General features: G+C 35.6%; 6 protein-coding genes across 8 annotated transcripts; 4 read left to right on the top strand and 2 right to left on the bottom strand.

Annotated features, from left to right (window-relative positions):
* The first annotated feature begins 1,015 nt into the window (after positions 1-1,015).
* LOC106440671 (peroxidase P7) lies at positions 1,016-2,859 on the top strand. The gene is made up of 4 exons (XM_013882399.3): positions 1,016-1,331; positions 1,451-1,642; positions 1,726-1,891; positions 2,269-2,859. The coding sequence occupies exons 1-4, from the start codon at positions 1,104-1,106 to the stop codon at positions 2,658-2,660; spliced, it is 978 nt and encodes a 325-aa protein (XP_013737853.1). The 5' UTR covers positions 1,016-1,103; the 3' UTR covers positions 2,661-2,859.
* A 201-nt stretch (positions 2,860-3,060) lies between these two features.
* Positions 3,061-4,677, top strand: LOC106440670 (high mobility group B protein 7-like). Its single transcript, XM_048767268.1, has 7 exons — positions 3,061-3,223; positions 3,310-3,483; positions 3,554-3,638; positions 3,720-3,809; positions 4,060-4,104; positions 4,208-4,278; positions 4,374-4,677. The coding sequence occupies exons 1-7, from the start codon at positions 3,147-3,149 to the stop codon at positions 4,399-4,401; spliced, it is 570 nt and encodes a 189-aa protein (XP_048623225.1). The 5' UTR covers positions 3,061-3,146; the 3' UTR covers positions 4,402-4,677.
* On the bottom strand, positions 4,583-7,562 carry LOC106440669. 3 transcript variants are annotated; one of them, XM_013882397.3, is made up of 14 exons: positions 7,370-7,562; positions 7,114-7,278; positions 6,869-6,958; positions 6,650-6,766; positions 6,501-6,569; positions 6,354-6,438; positions 6,116-6,218; positions 5,765-5,975; positions 5,574-5,687; positions 5,370-5,501; positions 5,218-5,298; positions 5,028-5,144; positions 4,873-4,941; positions 4,583-4,792 (listed from the first exon to the last, which is right to left on the bottom strand). In XM_013882397.3, exons 1-14 carry the CDS (start codon positions 7,469-7,471, stop codon positions 4,733-4,735), a joined length of 1,515 nt encoding a protein of 504 aa, XP_013737851.1. In that variant the 5' UTR covers positions 7,472-7,562; the 3' UTR covers positions 4,583-4,732. The 3 variants fall into 3 exon arrangements, with proteins under 3 accessions (XP_013737851.1, XP_013737850.1, XP_022566958.1); XM_013882396.3 differs by having other exon boundaries at positions 6,342-6,438; XM_022711237.2 differs by lacking the exons at positions 4,583-4,792; positions 4,873-4,941; positions 5,028-5,144; positions 5,218-5,298 and having other exon boundaries at positions 5,375-5,482; positions 6,342-6,438.
* An 810-nt stretch (positions 7,563-8,372) lies between these two features.
* LOC106444569 lies at positions 8,373-8,951 on the top strand. Its single transcript, XM_013886023.3, has one exon. It carries the CDS (start codon positions 8,373-8,375, stop codon positions 8,709-8,711), a length of 339 nt encoding a protein of 112 aa, XP_013741477.1. The 3' UTR covers positions 8,712-8,951.
* A 212-nt stretch (positions 8,952-9,163) lies between these two features.
* On the bottom strand, positions 9,164-10,650 carry LOC106444568 (expansin-A2). Its single transcript, XM_013886022.3, has 3 exons — positions 10,438-10,650; positions 10,040-10,352; positions 9,164-9,519 (listed from the first exon to the last, which is right to left on the bottom strand). The coding sequence occupies exons 1-3, from the start codon at positions 10,586-10,588 to the stop codon at positions 9,213-9,215; spliced, it is 771 nt and encodes a 256-aa protein (XP_013741476.2). The 5' UTR covers positions 10,589-10,650; the 3' UTR covers positions 9,164-9,212.
* A 4,491-nt stretch (positions 10,651-15,141) lies between these two features.
* LOC106440668 (RING-H2 finger protein ATL73-like) lies at positions 15,142-16,331 on the top strand. Its single transcript, XM_013882394.3, has one exon. It carries the CDS (start codon positions 15,469-15,471, stop codon positions 16,009-16,011), a length of 543 nt encoding a protein of 180 aa, XP_013737848.1. The 5' UTR covers positions 15,142-15,468; the 3' UTR covers positions 16,012-16,331.
* The last annotated feature ends 5,358 nt before the right edge of the window (positions 16,332-21,689 follow it).

The following is a 21,689-nucleotide window of genomic DNA, read 5'->3' on the forward strand; positions in this document are numbered from 1 at the left end:
CAAACAAACAGTTGTATTAGCTAAGGCGACTTTCACCGTGTTATCTTCATGTGCTTCGTTTTTAGCTGCAATGTATATAAATCAAAATTTCAGCATAATGTGAAATTACACCAAGTCATGTCAATCAAATTATTCTTCGTTTACCACGAACGTCGGCATTGTTTTTTACGTTCCAAGCCATCCTTTGGTAGTATTCGTGGTAGATCACCTCCCCCAGTATACTTGAAAATAGAATTCAGATCTGGCAGCATGCATGTTAATGATTTACATAGTCAGTCAATTACTTTAGCTGTCATTTAGTATTACAATGAGAATGGCAACTACATATGTATATTCCAAATATGTATCATAAGCTAAGATATCGTGCATGACTAAAGAAAGTTTAAACCATCTCTAGACATTTATATACTTATATTCTTTTAAAAACAGCGGAGAAATAAAATAGGTTTCCACAAATATGTTTCTGGCTTATATTTCATAGAAGACGCGTTTGCAAGTAGTTACTTGTAAATGAAAATTTATTAACATATATGAATATCAAATAATCAACCAATAAGATGGCTAAGAATGTTTCACACTGAAGTTTACATAAAAACACAGTAAAAAGCTTTCAGACAATCAATAAAATGGTATCAACTAAAACACTAGATAACCAATTCTCAATAATTCATACATAAACGTAGATTAACTCTTATCACGACCAAGCATACAACACTACTATCTAACTTATTATATATTCAGCCCCATTAATCTAGTGTTTTAATCATTTTCTCAGCATTTTTCAAAGTCAACTGTATGCAGACTTCGACGTAATTTGGTTACTAATTACCAGGGCGGAAAAATCGTCGCTGACAAATTTTGTTTTAGCTTCTCTCTCCAACGTGGATAATTACAAAACAAAGTCCATGCAAAACTGAGTATTAAACCGTAAAACAAACAAAATAATTGAAACCATACACATTTTTTCAACGCGTTAGGTTACCTATCTATCACTTTAGAACATCCTTCACGTCTCTATATAAACCTCGATTCCGTTATGCTTTGTTCATCAAGTACAAATAATCAACTCTAAGTCTATACCAAAGTCTTTAAGTTCCTCAAACATGGCTTCAAATAACCTTTTCATTGCCATTTTAGCTATCGTTGTAACACTTTCACTGCAAGGTGATAACAATAACGTCGTCCAAGCACAACTCACGACAAATTTTTACTCGACGTCTTGCCCTAATCTTCTCTCCACCGTCCGATCAACCGTTAAATCTGCCGTTGACAGCCAGCCTCGAACGGGTGCATCTATCCTCCGTCTCTTCTTCCACGACTGCTTCGTCAACGTAAGTTAATTTGTTTATACATTTTCTTGTATAGTCCTTGCCACCCCCCAAGAACATTAGCGTAACTGCTTCCTTTTTGTTATTCATTCTAATCATAATCATAACATGCATATATATAGGGGTGCGACGGTTCTATTCTACTAGATGACACATCAAGCTTTACGGGAGAACAAAACGCGAACCCAAACCGCAATTCTGCTCGTGGGTTTAATGTGATCGACAACATCAAAACAGCGGTTGAAGCAGCATGTCCCGGGGTTGTTTCATGTGCTGATATCTTAGCCATCGCAGCTAGAGACTCCGTCGTACTCGTAGGCTCCATATACATTTATATCCTCTCTTAGTCCGTTTTTTACAAATTTAATAGACTAAATCTGTCATGTTCTTGTTGAAGCTTGGAGGGCCAAATTGGAATGTGAAAGTAGGGAGAAGAGATGCGAGAACGGCTAGTCAAGCCGCTGCGAATAGTAACATCCCAGCGCCAACTTCGAGCCTGAGCCAGCTCATTAGTAGTTTCAGCGCCGTTGGACTCTCCACCAGAGACATGGTTGCTCTCTCCGGTAAGTTTCATTTTTCTTCTTATGCCTTTTTCATATTATACATGCAACTATTTATTTCATAAAAATCTTCAAAAAAAAAAACTATTTATTTCATAAAGATATTTCTAAAGGAGTACGAGTCAACCGATACGACACAAAATATAATAATTTGATTGTGTCTGAATATTGTCGTCTCTTTCTTGTTTCTTTGTGTTTGATTTTCAACACATTTTTGTTACTCACCACCGACTTTTTTGTTTCTTTGCTAAGTTACGTAATCATATAATATATTACTGTTACGAAACAACGACAAAGTAATTCAACGTTAGTTAATTAACAAAAGATTATTAGTCAACTCAACAATTAAACAAACTATTCTATAATCTTTTGTTTCCCAGGCGCACACACGATCGGACAATCACGTTGCACGAACTTCCGAACAAGAGTCTACAACGAGACAAACATCAACGCAGCCTTCGCCACCTTACGACAGAGATCTTGCCCGAGAGCTGCCGGCTCCGGCGACGGAAACCTAGCTCCACTCGACGTCAACTCCGCTAATTTTTTCGACAACAGCTACTTCAAGAACCTTGTGGCTCAGCGAGGTCTCCTACATTCCGACCAGGAGCTCTTCAACGGTGGTTCAACCGACTCCATAGTCACTGGATACAGCAACAACCCAGCGAGCTTCAGCTCTGACTTCACGGCGGCGATGATCAAGATGGGTGATATCAGCCCCTTGACCGGTAGTAGCGGCGAGATCAGGAAGGTTTGCGGGAGAACCAACTAATCCTTCCACGTGTCGTCTTATTATCGGTTTTTGCGTTATTGTTTTTAATTCAACAGAATAATATTTTGATAATCTTCCCCTTACAAAACTGAAGATCCGTTTTAATGTGTGTTGTTATTTCCTTGTTTGTTTTTTAATTTTATGTTGAAGTGTGTATTATCTTCGCATTAATATCTAATGAAATTAGCGTATTGCGATATTCGATCCTTTTATCAGCGTAATTAACTACTGATTACGTGGCTAAATATCATTGGTTATTACAAATAATCAATCTCGCAGCGGGAGTGTTATTATTTCGTCTGTTTTTTAATTACGCGCCAATTAATTTCCCGCGCTTAATCTGTTAAGCGCACGTTAGTATTAATAGAACAATTCGCTAAATTGCGCGCACACACGAACGTTTCAACTTTCAACCTTAAAAAGCTTAAACCTTTTATCTCTGTCAGAAATAGACAAAAAAAGTGAAGAGCTTTTATAGATGCATTGATGGCGATTCGGCCGAGAACACGTAAAAGAGTCGAAGCTGTTCGTCGTGCTGCTGATGGAAGCGCTTTTGAGAAATGGTACTGCTCTCTCTCTCTCTTCAACTCTGTTTTGTTACGGTTCAATTCTAGATTCGTGATACTCTGTTTTTGGGATTTGATTCCAGTGAGGAATGTGGAGTTATGATCGCGATTGCTCTGTTTGATATGCACGAGTGCGGCGGAGAGAAACGAAGGGAAGTGAAGAGGTTCAAGTGCGTTTCGAGTGGCAAGAAGATCGATGATGATATATCGAAACCAAGCTTTGAAGATGAACCTAGATCACCATTTGTCTTCTTCTTGTACGGTAACCCAAAGACCTTCCTCTGAGTAGTAGTATCTTACTTAACTTTTTTTTTCCTTTTTTTCTAGAGAGGATTTTAGGAAAAGCTACGATGGGAACATGGTGGAAGCTAGCAGAATATGTTTCACTGTGTGGAAGAACATGTCAGGAGAGGTATTAGTTTATTCACAGTCGAGTAATTTTTTTCTTTATATGCTTGTTTTTTTGAGTCGTTCTCTTGCTTATTTTTTTCAGGATCAAAGACCCTTCATAGCTCGTGCTGTAAAAGTTGATTTGGCCCACAATAGGAAATTAAAAGAAGAAGTTCAAAGTATAATGTATAAGGTATATATTAATATTAACATCTCTAGTTGACACTTTTTTATTTGGAGGAATTCTTTGTTAATTAATTAATTTCCTTTTGTCTATATCAAAATCTGCTATGCATACTTGAGCTAGCTTTAGAGCTAAGACTGATTAGGATTTTAAAGGTTTCACGAATAAGCCATCTTGTGTTTATGCAATCTTACTTTGACTCCCTTTGCAAAGTTAAAAGTTTTTGCTGAACACCTTACCTGTGGTGAACAATTTGCAGATAGATGATGAGGCGGATTCAAAAGCTGTAGGGAAATTTGATAAGGTCAGTGTCATGGTTTTTTCTTTACCCTTGCAGAGCCAAGAACATTTATCTTTGTTTTCACCTTTTACATAACCATTCTAAATCTTTGGCGTACTTCACACAGTCATATGAGTGCTATGATCATGAAGAGGAGGAGGAATATGGTTCATCTGATCATTTCGAAAAAGAGTTTTGGTATGTTTACACAATCTCTGAACCATTACAACGTTAAACCAAATTCCTTTGTTCTTGTTTCTTGTTCTCTCACTCTTACTTTCAATGTCAAACAGGGAGGACGATACTCTGCTGAAGTACTGAGACAGTGAGGGTTTTGGCTGTTGTTCTGTACATATTTTGGGTGTGGGGGATTATGTAAATACAGGCAAAGAGAGGCTGGTCTTATTTACTTCCTCTGTAACATTAGAGGTGCCTCTCGTTTATTTTTTGGTTAGTCACCTTTTCTTGGGTCAACAAACTCGTTTGTGAACGACTAAAAAAGTTGAGATCAAGTGTGTTTATATTGCTATAAGTTGGAATCTGAATCCTCCACAAAAAAAGCCAAGTTTGGTTAAATTTATATTTCCCTTTGTACAATATTTTTACCTATGTAAAGAAGAATTCAAAATCTGAGTTCTTTTTAGCTAAACCATTACTCCGCCTTGTGATCCTTCTTCATCTCTGACGGGTTTGCGTTTCTTTCCCATAACTCCTACATACGAAGTTGAACCCTCTCATCTTCCGCATGATCTCTTTATAAGATTTTTTTTTTTCCTATAAAGAAGAACCCACCTGGAGTTTCGCCAGTTGTTCTTGGCGCCGGCCCAAGAAGTAGGCCGTGACTATCCATATCAAACACACCTGTCAAAAAAACAAACGGAGGCTTGTCAAGAACTGCATTTTGGAGGAGATAGTTAACAAATAATCATCCAAGAATAATATTATACTGGCAAGGCGTAGAGTGAAGCAGTTGATGTTTGACCGCCAAGAGCAATAGTAAGGACTTCGAATAGTCCTGCCGCTGCTGCATCTCCAAGCCGTTGAACAATCACATCTACGCACACCTGAAAACCATAACAAGCAGAATGAGAAATAGACCAAAGTGTAGCCTTTCCCATTAGCAGAGCTGATTAGTACCTTAGCTTTGTATTTCTCGTCTTGCGAGACTACAGTGAACAAAAGTTCCCTTCCAGGTCTAGTTACAACATAAGTTGTCACCTACCAGGTAATGCAAGTGTAATTAGTCAAACAGTAGGGTAACACAGAAGAGACTGATATAAACCACAAACCTTTCTCAGGGTTTCAGATACAGCAACTGCAACCCAAGTAGGCCATATCGCAATAGAAACCAAGTTCCCAAGCGCAACAAGTGGAGATGCAGATATTGCAACTGTGACACCGGCTATAGTCAAGATCCGTCCCTGTAAGATTTAACATATGAATTGATATATATGGTGAATCAGTGAGAGAAGTTTCTCTGGCAGATGACATACCGTTAGAGTCAGTTGTCCAATAAGTATGAAAACTGCAACGAAGCTATTTATCTGAGCAAACAGTCTCCTTCGGCCAATGGATGATTTGATTGTCGTGGCAATTACGTTCACTTTCTGCAGTGACCTTTGTTTCATTAATGAGAACATAAGAAGGTAAGTCAAAATTTCTTAAGTTAAAATCTTTGTCTTACTTGGAAATAGAAGAATGAGGAGATGACTGCACCGAGCCAAAGGAACAAAGACACGAGCAAAAGATAGGGCGATGCTAGTATAAGTCTCATTCCGTCCAAGATGGCCCAAAGCTGAGGCCTGGCTGTGGAAATAGGCGATTTAGGAGTAGTAACTTTTGGAGAAGCAAGTTTTGGAGATGAAGCTTCCTGACTTCTCTCACTATCAGTTCTCCTAAAACAAACGGAAACAAAGATCAACTCCTCTATCACATTTGAGTCAAACTCACTTGAGAAATCTAAGACTATCCTAGAACCTAAAAATTAAGAACGGAAAAGATTTAAGAAAACATAGCAAACCGTGGCTTAGCTAACCTTAGAGGAGACAACTCCTCAGAGGACGGTGAAGTATCCTTGGTGATCCCTTTTGAAGACTGGGCAGCAAACTCCATCAAAAGAGCAGCAAATAGAAGCAGATCTGCCATGGAGATCAAATAGACTTTTCTGAGTGAAATCAGAATGGCATTCAATGAAACAACAAAAGCAGAAGAAAAATATCTCTCGCTAGATACTTGGACTGTAAATGAAGCGTGATGCCTACATGGACCCATACAAGCAGTAGCAGCAGCAAACACTGATCCAAAAAGCTGTCCAAGGGTAGCACCAGCACCAACAAAACCAAACAACCTTGCACCTGACTGAATTAAAAGAACGTTGTCATGCTTGGAAACAAAGTAAAGGGGGAGGAGAAAGTAACTACCTCACTATCCATAACGTCAATGATTCTAGCCCAGGTTGAAGAAATAGCCACGAGGTTAAGCAACGCAACCTAAGAAGTAGCAAGAAAGTATCATACATTACTGAGACTAAAACCGAATTAAAAAAAAGAGAGTTAGTAGTAGTACGTACCCAAAGGAAGAATCCAACACGAACAGAAATGTAAAACCAGCCATGGCTATCCCATCCAGAAGCAGGATTAGCTCCATCAACACCAACTTTGGGGTCTTTTGTTAGGTCGGATGCATCCTATCAAAGCAGTATAATACATGTTAAAACCATGACTCAGACTCATGATGACTAAGTAAAGAAAACTTATGTATGATACAATACAGCTCTCATGTCTTTTACCTTTGAATTAGACTCGGTTGGGGAGGCACGCCAGAGAAGGAAACAAAGAACAAGCGATAGACTAAAGAATCTATGTATAATAACCAAAGCCTGAAAATTTCAAATGAAACATGTGTAAGACCAATGCTTCTAGAAACCATATGGTATTTAAAGCTGGTTTGATTGAAAACAGAGTACTTAGCATTTCCCCTTTTACATAAAAACAGAGGATGCAAAAAAGGATTAGCCTTTTGGCAAAAGAGCACCTTGGATTTGGATAAATTGGGTAAAGAGAAGATCAAGGTGGAAACAGGTGCAGCGATCAGAGTGAGAAACAGAGATCCGACGAACAGAACCGGGAGCTTTGATAAGCCAAGCGATATTGCTCCTTCGTCGCGGAGAGGGAGAACAACGAAGTATGCGCTCAATATCTGAGATTTTGCAAGGGGGGGACACTTGAAATCAAAGGTTGAATTGAACAAACATGGAGATAGAGAGATACAGAGAGAAGGAGATCGGTACGAAGAAGAAGCAGGAAGAGGAGTGGAGCAACGCCGGAATCTCGTGCGGGTGAACTGTCACTATCGTTGAAACAATCGCATCTAATCGGAATCGGCCTGCCATTCCCGGAAGACCGAAGACCGATGAAAGTCTAATCGGAGAAGGAGAAAAACGAAAATGTCAAATACAAGAAAACCTCTGTCTGATCCAGAAGTATCGTGGATGTCTCAAAACGGTAATAAAGGCTTACCTTTAATGTAGCCCAATAAAGGCCCATATCATACCCAATTGCTATGTACCTAAATCATTTATGCGTCAGTTTCTCCGCTATGCGAAACCCAGCTTTTGCCCTTACTAGCGGTTATTGCCGTGTTGCAACAATCGCTCAAACCACTCTAGACCGATTCAAATCAGTTCAAACCACTCTAAACCTTTTAAATTCAAAAACCGGTTTCAGCTAACATTTACGGTTGCGGGCGGTTGCGGAAAGCGGAACAGCGGAATAAATATAATTTTTATATTTATTATAATATTATGATGTTTAATATTTTTATGATTATATAAAATATAAATATTGTTAATTTATTATTTAACCGATGTTGTATTTAGTGGTTGACCAGTCATAAATATTTCGAAAACGCACCAATTTTTAACCGCAATACCAATTGTACAAATCTCTTTAAACCGCTTAAAACTGCAACCAACCGTATTCGCAAACTCCCACAATCGCGGCTGTTACACAAGTCAAAGCCTTACTAACGTATAATTGATGTTATAGTTATACTACTTGGTGACATTTTAGTTGGACCGGAAACTACATGACCTATTCTTTAACTCTCTTTTTTTCTTCTAATTTGACTCTTTCCACTCTTTTGAGTCCGACAGTTGCCGCGTTATCATTGACTGACCTAGTGACCTCTCTCTGACTTTCTATATATAGACACATGCACTTTCACTGATCTTCATCAAATAACACATCCACGAAGAAGAAAAATCAAACAGAGTGCTCACTTCTTACAAAAGAATGGATAGATACGGAGCTTTGATTCTTATTTTGCTCACATCCGTTTCTCAGCTTGTTTCATTCTCAACGGCTAGAAATATTCCAGGAGAAGAATTTTTACCGGTGACAGATGGCGTCATCATCTCTGGAGAGGTATCTGCTCTCTCTAAGACGGTCAAAGGGAAGCTGGCGACGGTGGTGGGGTGCGAAAGCGAGGATGATCACTTCATGGCGGGATATTCGTCTTCTCCGGGAGTCTATGTAGCCGGAATATACGGGTCGTTGGTGTTGAACGTTCTTCCAAAAGGGTCAGTTCCGGCGTCTGGGCCCAGCAAGAGAATCAACGACGTCAAGACTTAACAATAGACTACTATCTTTGTCACCATCCTCATGAAATGTCATGTATGACCAAAGAAATTTTTCCTATAGATATTCTTTATTTTTAAGAAAATGTAACTCTTTGTAGAAAACTGTAAATATCAAATTCTATAGTCTATTATCATGTACGTTACATGTTGGCCTTTGAGCCTTTTTAATTTTAAGGATTTGTATGTCAACAATTTATTTTAAATTTTCAAAAAAAATCACGTATTATGAGAAATGAGTACCTGCTATATCATGAGATGCATTTGTATTTTTGCCTTAATTTTATTATACGGTTTGTAGTATTTTCTTGTTGTTAACGACCTGGTACTAGACGGACATATGCAAAGTATATAATTAATTTTTTTTTCCAACTACTACATTAATTTCTTCAGCGCATTTCTTATGACTATAAAAGAGTAGCGTACAGACTTTGTCTTAAACACAATCATTTGACTCTTGTTGTGTATATCTATTAATGTTCTCCTCATACAGAATTTAGAATTGTCCTCCTTCAAAAGTTTGACCGAACTGCCAATCCCTAGGGACAACATCGTAGCTCACAACACTCCGGCCATCGCTCGTAGTGACTTGAAAAGAGAGGCTTTGACCTCTGAGGTAACTGTTGCTTTGCCAATTTTGTCCCCAGTTTCTCGACATGGATTGCCACTTATTAGTCTTTGATCCTTTCAGGGCTACGGCCATAACATCTCCAGCACCACCCACGTTTGTGATCAGCACCAGATCAAAGTACGAGTTCCCGTTTATAGTAAACCTTATCCCTCCAGGTTTCTCACATGGAACCCTGCATGTTAATTACTATCAGTACATGACAAAAATAGGATGACAAATCTCCAAATATGAACCATGCAAACTAAACCGAAATATAAATGTCTTTTATATTTTAAAAATTGATATTTTGAGAATTTTCTGCATATGTAGAGCATCTCCATCAGTGGGATGCTGTTTTGAGATTGTTAACAAATAAAAAAAATAGTATTTTAATGTATTTTGTTTATACATTTAAACTTAATTGTTATGGATAATTATTGGCTAATGAAAACATAACATGTGTCATCAAAAGCTTTTTAAGGTTTCTAAAAGATTGGGTTTGCAGAACCTTTGACATCCTTCTCTCCTACTTTTGAATATTTTTGTTATTTCTTTTTGGGTTACATACTCTTCCCATCTCCTTCCCATCCCGCCGATGGAGAAGCTCTTAATCAAACATAATCTAGTGTTATCTGAGGAAATTTCTCAAAATATTAATGTTTTCTTATTAAAAAATACTTGTACTTTTGCACTATGGTAGGGTGGTTTTTTACCTTCTGAATGCGACGGGAACGATCCCAGCTCGGTACTGAGCGATCTGGAGAAAGGCAGGCTGGGCCAAGTCAAAGTGCTGAAGGGGAGGGTTGCACCAACCACCATTATCGTTGGCTAAGGCATAGTTTGGTGGACAGAAGTTTGTAGCCGAGACGATGATGGAACCAGCGAGGCACCACTGAGGATCGTCCACACAACGTAGTTCAAAACAAGCACCACACCTCTGACCGCTTCTGAACAAAGCCGTGCTCAGCGCCGCGGTTTGCAGTCCGTAGCCTTGGCTGTATAAGTTACCGTACCCACACGCACCTCCTACAAAACGTCAATACTTATAATGTTTATTGTAATATCTTAAAAGCATCCATTTGTGATTAATTGGTGATGATGTTTAAAGTACCCATTGTGCCGGATGCATCAGCTCCGCCGTAGAAAGTGGCGTGGCCTCTCTCCCAGCCCCCGTTGTCGTAGGAGTTTATCCGGCAGAAGCAGAAGGTGAGGGTGCATAGTGAAATAACTAAAACATGAGAAATTTTTGTGAGATTCATCATTTTACTGGGGCAAAAGATTAGGAGGAAAGAAGTGGAAGTTGAGTGATATGTTGCTAGTTCGTTCAAGACGTTACTTATATAGGGAGTTCACCAGTGCATAAGTAGTATCACTTCTCTTATGAGCGAAGAAGCTTACGTTTATTTTCCAGGAATTCCGTTTATAAAGTTATGTATGATGAAAAAACCTCACATGCAATTCTGTTTGGCGCTTAACTATCCTAACGGCTTATACGACATGGACCCCTTCGTTTCAATCTACAGTTGGGTTTAACTTTACTTTAATCATGAAAATCGTATCAGTCTTACAATATTGTTTTTTAAGCTCTACGTTAGAGTAATTACGAATCAAAAGAAATGAAGTTTGTTGCACACTTGAATCAATCATATAGATTCTTAAAGTTGTTCTTTGTTACATTTTTTGTTAGTGTATATATCTCATAAGTTACTTGGGAATAACTATATAAATACTAAGGAAGAAAAGATATGTGAGATGACATAATCAGAAGCAGACGTACTCGGCGTATGAAACCGAACATAGAGAACATGGGACCGTCCGTTGTTTCCGGTAACAGACTCTCGATCAATTATCAGTTTATCAGCCGCCTCTGAAATGGGCTATGATGGAACCATGATTTAGGCCCATCGAGGCCTGCACAAACAAACTCCTGATGCTTGAAAAGTGAAACTGATATTTAGCTACTAATGAAACTTTTCAAAACAGTCAACACATTAGATTACAAGTTTACAACTCTTAGTTGATCTGGTTTCACGATTAAGCGAACTACATCGAAATCTAACCTAACAAAAATAGATTTAGTCATACTTTCAGTCATATTCACCATTTTTGCAGGTTTGATTTTATTATAGTTTGGGTTGTGATACGAGCATGATTGATTGTAGCTTTTAACGCTTTAATTATTAAACCTAACTATTTCAATCTGCTGACTAAATCTAGAGCTAGCTACTATACCCACAAAGCCTATACAATAACTTCTCATAGATAAATATGCGCTGAGATGTTTTCTGAAAATGAACAAACTACAATCATCAGATGACCATATTTGGACCTAATACCGTATCATATATTTTGCATATTATTCTCGATGCCATCTCACTTCATATATGGAAATTTAACAATCATATTTAAAAAATCATTTATGAGTCTTATGGAGTAATATTTGAAAATTTTGAGCCAGTGGATCTAATAGAGACAAGTATTTGTGTCTCTTGACGTGAACATGTGCATCTATATGATTTGTACATCAGTGTGTGTTTAATTGGACGTTGCTTATATGTGGACCAAAGAGTCCACCCACATCCTTCTTTCTCCCCTTTATTTAGACCATCCGCTTCAAATCCAACTAATACTTTGCATACTTTTGGTAACTTTAACCTATATGTCAGAAGATATAAAATCAGTAAGTCACATTATTTCCTATCCTATACTGTTGATTGTAAAACGAGAGCCCAGATCCTAATAAGTTAAACCCCTAATTAATATTAACCCTACCCGATCGGGTATATAGGTCGTAATTGACTCGTTCGACCGAGTATAACTGTCTTAAAAAGTTTCCGAGATTTCTGGCCAATAAGAGCCATCATTTCGAGGAGGGGTATTAAGGGATATGTATCCCACATTGGAAAATCAATGGGACATTAACTAATATATAAAGGGTTAGGGCCAATCCACTAATTGCCAATTGGTTTTGAGTTGGAAGCCCATAATAAACCCGAATCTAACAATGGTAAGAAAATAGACAGCCCCACAAGATGATGGAACTCTGTACGGTCCCCAGACATCGCAATGAATCAAAGAAAAACACTCAATTGCTTTATTAAAACTTCCATAAAAAATATCTCTTGTCTGTTTGGCCCTTAAACAGATGTCACACGGACTAGGAGCCACAGACTTATTATTCGAAAAACACAAAGGTAAATGCGATAACACCGAAAACAAAGGATGTCCAAGCCTTTGATGCCACAAATTCTGATCCACTGAACCAGACACTCGATGAGCTTCAGCAGCAACAACATCCTTGAAATGATAAACCCCACCATGCTCTTCACCGGCTCCAATCAGGTTCCTGGTGAAACGGTCCTGTAAAACACACAACGTATCAGACAACAATGCAAAGCAATTTGTCTGTTTTAACAGTCTCGAAAATGAGATCAAAGAACAGTTTAGATTGGGAACAAATAAGACATCATTAAGAGTAATCTTGTCCGAGATGGACAAGAGTCCTATATGAGTCGCAAGAGTAGAGTTCCCATATGCAAAGTTGACAGAGCATGGTGAGATACGTTTGATCTCTGTCAGGAGTGTAACGTTTCCTGTCATGTGGTGTAAAGCGCCAGTGTCGAGAATAATGTCACCTATAATGGTCTTACCAGCTAGTTTCTGAGTATTACTGGTATTTGCTCTTTCCTCTATCAACTGTGTCAACGTGTTCCATTGTTCTGTTGTGAACTCAGGAAACACAGATGCATTTGCTGTTGTCGCGTGCGCTTTGCCAGGTGCTTTGTTTTGATTGTAATCACCAGCGCCACGACCTCTGCCTCCGGAGGGATTGTTATCACGACGACCTCCTCTGTTTCCACCTCGACCAGCACCTCTACCTGACGAGCGTTCCTCCTACCAGTCGGGAAAACCAACTAATTGCCAGCAATTCGATTTCTCATGGCCCGAACGACCACAGTGAGAACAAAGGAGACTTCCTTGTCGTGGACGATTTTGATTTGATTCTGTACTGCCTCGTGCTGGTGAAGACTGAGTAGGTGTATCATATCGAGTAGTAAAACCAATCGCAGACTGTTGTTGCTCCTGGTCTCGTTTCAACAAAAGTCGATGCTCTTCTCGAATGATTTTTGCATAAACTTCACCAATATCAAGAGCTGAATCAGAGGCAATTATACCGGAACAAACTCCACCGAATCTTGAATCATCAAGACCCATTAAGAACTTATGAACTCTTTCTTCTTCACGTTCTTCTTCAAACTTCTGTTCTGCTCCACAGGAACAATTCAACAGCGGCTTATACTTAGCCAGTTCTTCCCACATTGTGGACAAGCGATCAAAATACTCCAATACGGACTGACCATCTTGACGACAAGCAGCAATTTGTGCTTTCAAGGAGTGCACACGCACCTTATTACCAACAGAAAATCTCTTCTTCAAATTCTCCCACAACTTGTAGGAATCCGAGATGAACGTGACTGTGGAACACACACGAGGCTCAATGGACGAACGGATCCATCCAACTATCATGGAGTTTACTGATAGCCAAAGTTCCAAATTAGGATCTCCTGTGGACGGCTTAACTATCGAACCATCGATAAACCCGATCTTTCTCTTAGCTTGAAGAGCATTAGTCATCTCCGTCGACCATTCATTGTAGTTGTCACCAGTAAGTGTCACCGACGTGATGAGACTTCCTGGATTATCTGAAGCATGTAACGCATATGGAGACGGCACTGATGTTTTAGAAACCGTAGTAACTGACCCAGGGGTCTGAACAGACGAACTGTCGTCAGCCATAAACAAATTTGAAAGAAAATTTTAATTCTAGGTCTCAGAAAAGTGCTCTGATACCATGTAAAACCACACACGAAAGAGAAGAATGTTCTGTTGTATTGATATGTTTACAAGATACACAATATATACATGAGTCGACATTTTTATCTATGAGTATAATAGGACTTATCTAATAACTCTAGGATATATCTCTAACTATATGTCATTATCTCCAATATTGATCTTTTGATAACTGATTGCTTTCCACGAAAACTGGCAAAAAGTTTACATCCAGCTAATAGTTGCATTTCTAAAGACTCAATCAGTTCTATAAACCATATAGTAAACAATAGATGCTGGTTTAGTTTGCAAATCAACACAAGTTCATCTTTTTGTTTCTTTAAATATTTAGTGGACTCTCGTCTAGTTAATTACACATCTTAAAATGCAACTGCACTCAACCACTACATATATTAATACTCAATATGTATGAAATAGAAATTGTAACCATTAATGTAAAATACGGAATAAAATCCAGTTGTATGAATTTACCATGATTAGTTGAGAATCTGATACCCCAACATATATAGCACCAAAAGACAAGTTTGGATGCTTCTTTTATTAATTCCTCGGTTTCTCACTAATTCCTTTCTAAATGCGAGTGGTATCCCTTTGTCTTGATTCCAAAGCTCTTAAGACCACTGATTTTGTGTTTGTTATACGTCAATTTTAAATATCTACTCAACGATATATTCTGCATTATTAGTTGTCTTTTTGGCCATGTCCTGTATATTTGTCCCTATTACTAATCTAACAAATCTAACAAAATATAAGCCACAGTTTCTCTCTTTTAAATATAAATATAATATACAGAAAATCTAACCATAAATTATCATCTCTCTCTCTCTCTCTCTCTCTCTCTCTCTCTCTCTCTCTCTCTCTCTCTCTCTCTCTCTCTCTCTCTCTCTCTCTCTCTCTCTCTCTCTCTCTCTCTCTCTCTCTCTCTCTCTCTCTCTCTCTCTCTCTCTCTCTCTCTCTCTCTCTCTCTCTCTCTCTCTCTCTCTCTCTCTCTCTCTCTCTCTCTCTCTCTCTCTCTCTCTCTCTCTCTCTCGCTCATTTATGTACACCTATTAGTTATACGACAGTTGTACTTCCTTTCCCGTGTAAAACTCAAAAGAAAACATCCAACCATTCACAAAGAAACATAACAGAAAAAATAATTGAGCTTTGATACCTCCATGGATTTATCAAGAATGAAATTTATTGGTCTTTGAGTTTCAGGTAGGAATCAAAGGTCAAGCCAGAGGAATAAAAAAAAAAAGAGAGAAGAGAAAGAGAAGCTACCCTCGTACCTAGAAAAACAAGAAAGATGGGCAGGTTTTTGCTTGAGACGCAAGCAAGCTCGACAATATCAGCTACTGATGCAAACCCTAGAACTTTAGGAGGCTCTAACAGCGACGACAAGAATATGTCTACCTTGGATACAAACATGGTGATTATCCTAGCGGCTCTTCTATGCGCCTTGATCTGTGCCCTTGGCCTCAATTCGGTCTTGCGATGTGTCTTGCGCTGCACAAGGAGATCCACGCCTAACGAAGATCCAACTCACTCCAACCCACACGCAAACGTACCAAAGGGGATCAAGAAACGGGATTTAAAGCGGATCCCCGTTTATTCATACAGCTCGGAGCTTAAGACGAAAGCCACGGAGTGTTTGATCTGCTTAGGAGAGTTTGTGGAGGGAGAAAAGGTTAGGGTTTTGCCGAAATGTAACCATGGCTTCCACGTGAAGTGCATCGACACTTGGTTGCGGTCGCATTCCTCTTGTCCTACTTGTAGACAACCACTCATTCTACATCAAACTCTGGCCGATGGTTTCCTTCGGGATGATGACGGGACGGTCGCAGCGTAACACAGCGTTACTAGGATAATATGGTAATTGGTAATGAGCCTGATACGGCATGCTTGCTTCGGAGTTTTTTGTAACTTTGCTTAAATGCGGTTTCCTCGTTTAATTTGGTTCATAATATTTTGTTTTTTGTGAATTCACTTACAAATTAGGGGAGTTTCATCCACAGTTATTGTTCTGTAATCTGTAATTTGTTTTCCGGGTTAGGTTTGTTGTTGTGGGGGAATGTAAAACCGAAATTATAACAGGTTCTGATCGATTCGGTTCGATCAGCCTTTAGTTCGGACAAAGTTCGATTTTGAATGAAATAAATGTTGAAGCCAGTTACAAAAAAAAAAAAAAGAAATAAATGTAAATATGTTGATTTAGTACCTCCGTTTTGGTTATCCGAATACATCTATGTATTTATTGTTGTACATTGGTCTTTTTTAATTTTAATAAATTTCACATTCTTTAAAAAAAAAACTATGCATTAAAACATTATTGTCATATTTTTCTAATTTTTCTCAAAAATTATTTGTTAACCCCTATGAAAATATTGAGTTTTTTCGATAAATGTTCTATAGACCGAAACATGTGATATTTTGTGTTGTTTTAAAATTTCTAAACACATTCTACATCTGTATTAATGTATATTAAACTATTTTTCATGGTACATGGGCATCATTTTAATTTTTTATCAATTAATTTAATAAAACTTTATAATATTCTCTAAGATGATGGACTAACCACTATAAAATCGATATTCTCTAGAGAAACATAGATAACAAAGGTTTCAAACATCTTTGGCATTCATCATATGTTAGTGCATAATGCAACTATTCATTAAAATAATATTGTCATATTTTTAAAATTTTCACAAAATCTATGTGTTAACCTAACCCCCTACGAAAATATTGATTTTTCGGTAAATGCTCTATACACTAAAATCTATGATCTTTAGTGTTGTTTTAAAATTTATAAACACATTATACATTTGTATTAATGTATATTAAACTCTATTTCATGGTACATAAGAATCGTTTTATTTTTTTAAAAATTAATTTAGCATAACTTCATAAAACTTCCTAAATTGGTGGACGAACCACTATAAAATCGCTATTCTCTAGAGAAACGGAGATAACAAAGGTTCCAAACCTCTTTGACCTTCACGAAAGATGCAACTATGCATTAAAACAATATTTTCATATTTTTTAGTTTTTCTCAAAATCTATGTGTTAACCCATACAAAAACATTGAGTTTTTCGGTAAATGCTTTATACACTGATGAAAGATGCAACTATGCATTAAAACAATATTTTCATATTTTTTAGTTTTTCTCAAAATCTATGTGTTAACCCATACAAAAACATTGAGTTTTTCGGTAAATGCTTTATACACTGAAGCCTATGATCTTTAGTGTTGTTTTAAAATTTATAAACACATTATACGTTTGTATTAATTTATATTAAACTCTCTTTCATGGTACATGGACATCGTTTTAATTTTTTACCAATTAATTTAGTAAAACTTCATAATACTTCATAAATTGGTAGATTAACCACTATAAAATTGATATTCTCTAGAGAAACGGAGATAACAAAAGTTCCAAACTTCTTTAACCTACATCATATGTTAGTCTATGATGAAACTATGCATTAAAACAATATTTTCATATTTTTGAATTTTTTCTCAAAATCTATTTTAACCCCCTATGAAAATATTCAGTTTTTCGGTAAATGCTCTATACACTGAAGTCTATGATCTTTAGTGTTGTTTTAAAAATTTTAAACACATTTTACATTTTTATTAATGTATATTAAACTCTATTTCATGGTATATGAGCATCATTTTAATTTTTTATGAATTAATTTAGTAAAACTTCATAATACTTCTTAAATTAGTGGACTAACCACTATAAAATCGCTATTCTCTAGAGAAACGGAGACAATCAAGGTTCCAAATCTCTTTGACCTTCGTCATATGTTAGTGCAGCATGCAACTATGCATCAAAATAGTATTGTCATATTTTTGAATTTTTCTCAAAATCTATGTGTTAACCCCTACAAAAATATTGAGTTTTTCTGTAAATGCTCTATATACTGAAGCCTATGATCTTTATTGTTGTTTTAAAATTTCTAAACACATTCTACATTTGTATTAATATATATTAAACTCTCTTTCATGATACATGGACATCATTTTAATTTTTTTATCAATTAATTTAGTAAAATTTCATAATACTCCTAAAATTGGTGGACTAACCACTATAAAATCGCTATTCTATAGAGAAATGGAGGTAACAAAGGTTTCAAACCTCTTTGACCTTCATCATATGTTAGTGCATGATGCAACTATGCATTAAAACAGTATAGTCATATTTTTGAATTTTTATCAAAATATATATGTTAACCCCTATGAAAAAAATTGAAGTTTTTGGTAAATGCTTTATATACTGATCTCTATGATCTTTAGTGTTGTTTTAAAAATTTTAAACAAATTCTACATTTGTAGTAATGTATATTAAACTCTCGTTCATGGCACATGAGACTCGTTTTAGTTTTATAGAAATTAATTTAGTATAACTTCATAATACTCCATAAATTGGTGGATGAACACTATAAAATCGCTATTCTCAAGAGAAACGGAGACAACAAAGGTTTCAAACCTTTTTAACCTTCATCATATGTTAGTGCATGATGTAAACATGCTTTAAAACAATATTTTAATATTTTTGATTTTTTCTCAAAATCTACGAAAATATTGGCATTTTTGGTAAATGCTTTATATACTGAAGCCTGTGATATTTGGTGTTGTTTTAAAATTTCTAAACACATTCTAAATATTTATTTATGTATATTAAACTCTCTTTCATGGTACATGGACATCGTTTTATTTTTTTTATCAATTAATTTAGTAAAACTTTATAATACTCCTTAAATTGGTAGACGAACCACTATAAAATCTCTATTCTTTAGAGAAAATGAGACAACAAAAGTTCCAAACATCTTTGACATTCATCATTTGCTAGTGCATGATGTAACCATGCATTAAAATAGTATTGTCATATTTTTGAACTTTTCTCAAAATCTATGTATTAAGCTCCTACGAAAATATTGAGTTTTTTTTGGTAAATTCTCTATATACTGATGCATGTGATCTTTGGTGTTGTTTTTAAATTTCTAAACATATTATACATTTGTATTAATGTATATTAAACTATATTTTATGGTACATCGGAATCCTTTTAATTTTCTATCAATTAATTTAGTAAAACTTCATAATACTCCATAAATTGGTGGACTAACCACTATAAAATCGCTATATTCTAGAGAAACGGAGACAACAAAGGTTCCAAACCTCTTTGGCCTTCATCACATGTTAGTGCATGATGCAACTATGCATTAAAACAGTATTGTCATATTATTGATTTTTTTTCAAAATCTATGTGTTAACCCCTACGAAAATATTGAGGTTTTTTGGTAAATTCTCTCTATACTGATGCATTTGATATTTGGTGATGTTTTAAAATTTCTAAGCATATTCTATATTTGTATTAATGTATATCAAACTCTCCTTCATGGTATATGTGCATCGTTTTAATTTTTTATCAATTAATTTAGTAAAACTTCATAATACTCCCTAAATTAGTGGACTAACCACTATAAAATCGATATTTTCTAGAAAAACGGAGATAACAAAGGTTCTAAACCACTTTGACATTCATCATTTTTTAGTACATGATACAACTATGCATTAAAACAGTATTATCATTTTAAAAAAAAACAAAATCGATGTGTTAACCTCTACTAAAATATTGAGTTTTTCGGTAAATGTTCTATACACTGAGGCCTATGATCTTTAGTGTTGTTTTAAAATTTCTAACACATTCTACATTTGTATTAATGTATATTAAACTCTCTTTCATGGTACATGGACATCTTTTTAATTTTTTATCAATTAATTTAGTAAAACTTCATAATACTCCCTAAATTGGTGGACTAACCACTATAAAATCGATATTCTCTATAGAAATGAAGATAATAAAGGTTCCAAACTTATTTGACCTTCATCATATGTTAGTGCATGATGAAACTATGCATTAAAATAGTATTTTTCATATTTTTTAATTTTTCTCAAAATCTATGTGTTAACCCCCTACGAAAATATTAAACTTTTCTGTAGATGCTCTATATACTGAAGCCTATGATCTTTAGTATTGTTTTAAAATTTCTAAACACATTATACATTTTTATTAATGTATATTAAACTCTTTTTCATGGTACATGGACATCGTTTTAATTTTTTTATCAATTAATTTAGTAAAACTTCATAATACTACCTAAATTGGTGGACTAAACACTATAAAATCGCTATTCTCTAGAGAAACGGAGACAACAAAAGTTTCAAACTTCTTTGACCTTCATCATATGTTAGTGAAGCATGCAACTATGCATTAAAACAATATTGTCATATTTTTGAATTTTTCTCAAAATCTATATAACCCCTACGAAAATATTGAAGTTTTTGGTATCTCTATGATCTTTAGTGTTGTTTTGAAATTTCTAAACAAATTCTACATTTGTATTAATGTATATTAAACTTTCATTCATGGTACATGGGAATCATTTTAGTTTTTTAGAAATTAATTTAGTATAACTTCATAATACTCCATAAATTGGTGGATGAACACTATAAAATCGTTATTCTCTAGGAAAACGGAGACAATAAAAGTTCCAAACCTTTTTAACCTTCATCATATGTTAGTACATAATGTAACCATGCTTTAAAACAATATTGTAATATTTTTGATTTTTTTTCAAAATCTATGTGTTAACCCCTACGAAAATATTGACATTTTTGGTAAATGCTTTATATACCCAAGCATGTGATCTTTGGTGTTGTTTTAAAATTTTTAAACACATTCTACATTTGTATTAATGTATATTAAAATCTTTTTCATGGTACATGGACATCGTTTTAATTTTTTATCAATTAATTTAGTAAGACTTTATAATACTCCCTAAATTGGTAGACGAACCACTATAAAATCGCTATTCTCTAGAGAAAATGAGACAACAAAAGTTTCAAACCTCTTTGACATTCATCATATATTAGTGCATGATGTAACCATGCATTAAAATAGTATTGTCATATTTTTGAATTTTTCCCAAAATCTATGTGTTAACCAATCCTCTACGAAAATATTGAGTTTTTTTTGTAAATTCTCTATATACTGATGCATGTGATATTTGGTGTTGTTTTTAAATTTCTAAACATATTCTACATTTCTATTAATGTATATTAAACTTTCTTTCATGGTATATGGACATCGTTTTATTTTTTTATCAATTAATTTAGTAAAACTTCATAATACTCCCTAAATTGGTGGACTAGCCACTATAAAATCACTATTTTCTAGAGAAATAGAGATAACAAAGGTTTCAAACGTCTTTAACCTTCATCGTGCATGATGCAACTATGCATTAAAACAGTATTGTTATATTTTTTAAATGTTTTCAAAGTCTACGTGTTAACACGAAGAAAAAAAAAGAGAGAGAAGAGAGTTTTTGTTAGTTGTTCAATTTGAGTTTTCTGTTTGGTTATAGGGACGAAAATTCCCTTGAATTAATGATTTCGATAATAATCATGATTGGATGGATCAGCTGCATACTGCAATAAGTTTGGTATCTGTTCAAATT

Source organism: Brassica napus, chromosome C9, assembly GCF_020379485.1.
Source record: "Brassica napus cultivar Da-Ae chromosome C9, Da-Ae, whole genome shotgun sequence".
Lineage (NCBI taxonomy): Eukaryota > Viridiplantae > Streptophyta > Magnoliopsida > Brassicales > Brassicaceae > Brassica > Brassica napus.

What these genes read in the sequence shown, in the direction of transcription:
- LOC106444568 (XM_013886022.3), bottom strand. Translation starts at nt 10,588, where the DNA reads ATGATGAATCTCACAAAAATTTCTCATGTTTTAGTTATTTCACTATGC. An exon ending in TGATGCATCCGGCACAATGG is followed by an intron (nt 10,353 to 10,437) that starts GTACTTTAAACA and finishes GACGTTTTGTAG; the next exon opens with GAGGTGCGTGTGGGTACGGT. An exon ending in GTTCCCGTCGCATTCAGAAG is followed by an intron (nt 9,520 to 10,039) that starts GTAAAAAACCAC and finishes ATTAACATGCAG; the next exon opens with GGTTCCATGTGAGAAACCTG.
- LOC106440668 (XM_013882394.3), top strand. Translation starts at nt 15,469, where the DNA reads ATGGGCAGGTTTTTGCTTGAGACGCAAGCAAGCTCGACAATATCAGCT.
- LOC106444569 (XM_013886023.3), top strand. Translation starts at nt 8,373, where the DNA reads ATGGATAGATACGGAGCTTTGATTCTTATTTTGCTCACATCCGTTTCT.
- LOC106440671 (XM_013882399.3), top strand. Translation starts at nt 1,104, where the DNA reads ATGGCTTCAAATAACCTTTTCATTGCCATTTTAGCTATCGTTGTAACA. An exon ending in TCCACGACTGCTTCGTCAAC is followed by an intron (nt 1,332 to 1,450) that starts GTAAGTTAATTT and finishes GCATATATATAG; the next exon opens with GGGTGCGACGGTTCTATTCT. An exon ending in CTAGAGACTCCGTCGTACTC is followed by an intron (nt 1,643 to 1,725) that starts GTAGGCTCCATA and finishes TTCTTGTTGAAG; the next exon opens with CTTGGAGGGCCAAATTGGAA.
- LOC106440669 (XM_013882396.3), bottom strand. Translation starts at nt 7,471, where the DNA reads ATGGCAGGCCGATTCCGATTAGATGCGATTGTTTCAACGATAGTGACA. An exon ending in CCTCATTCTTCTATTTCCAA is followed by an intron (nt 5,688 to 5,764) that starts GTAAGACAAAGA and finishes AGGTCACTGCAG; the next exon opens with AAAGTGAACGTAATTGCCAC. An exon ending in TATCTGAAACCCTGAGAAAG is followed by an intron (nt 5,299 to 5,369) that starts GTTTGTGGTTTA and finishes ATTACCTGGTAG; the next exon opens with GTGACAACTTATGTTGTAAC.
- LOC106440670 (XM_048767268.1), top strand. Translation starts at nt 3,147, where the DNA reads ATGGCGATTCGGCCGAGAACACGTAAAAGAGTCGAAGCTGTTCGTCGT. An exon ending in TCACCATTTGTCTTCTTCTT is followed by an intron (nt 3,484 to 3,553) that starts GTACGGTAACCC and finishes CTTTTTTTCTAG; the next exon opens with AGAGGATTTTAGGAAAAGCT. An exon ending in TTCAAAGTATAATGTATAAG is followed by an intron (nt 3,810 to 4,059) that starts GTATATATTAAT and finishes AACAATTTGCAG; the next exon opens with ATAGATGATGAGGCGGATTC.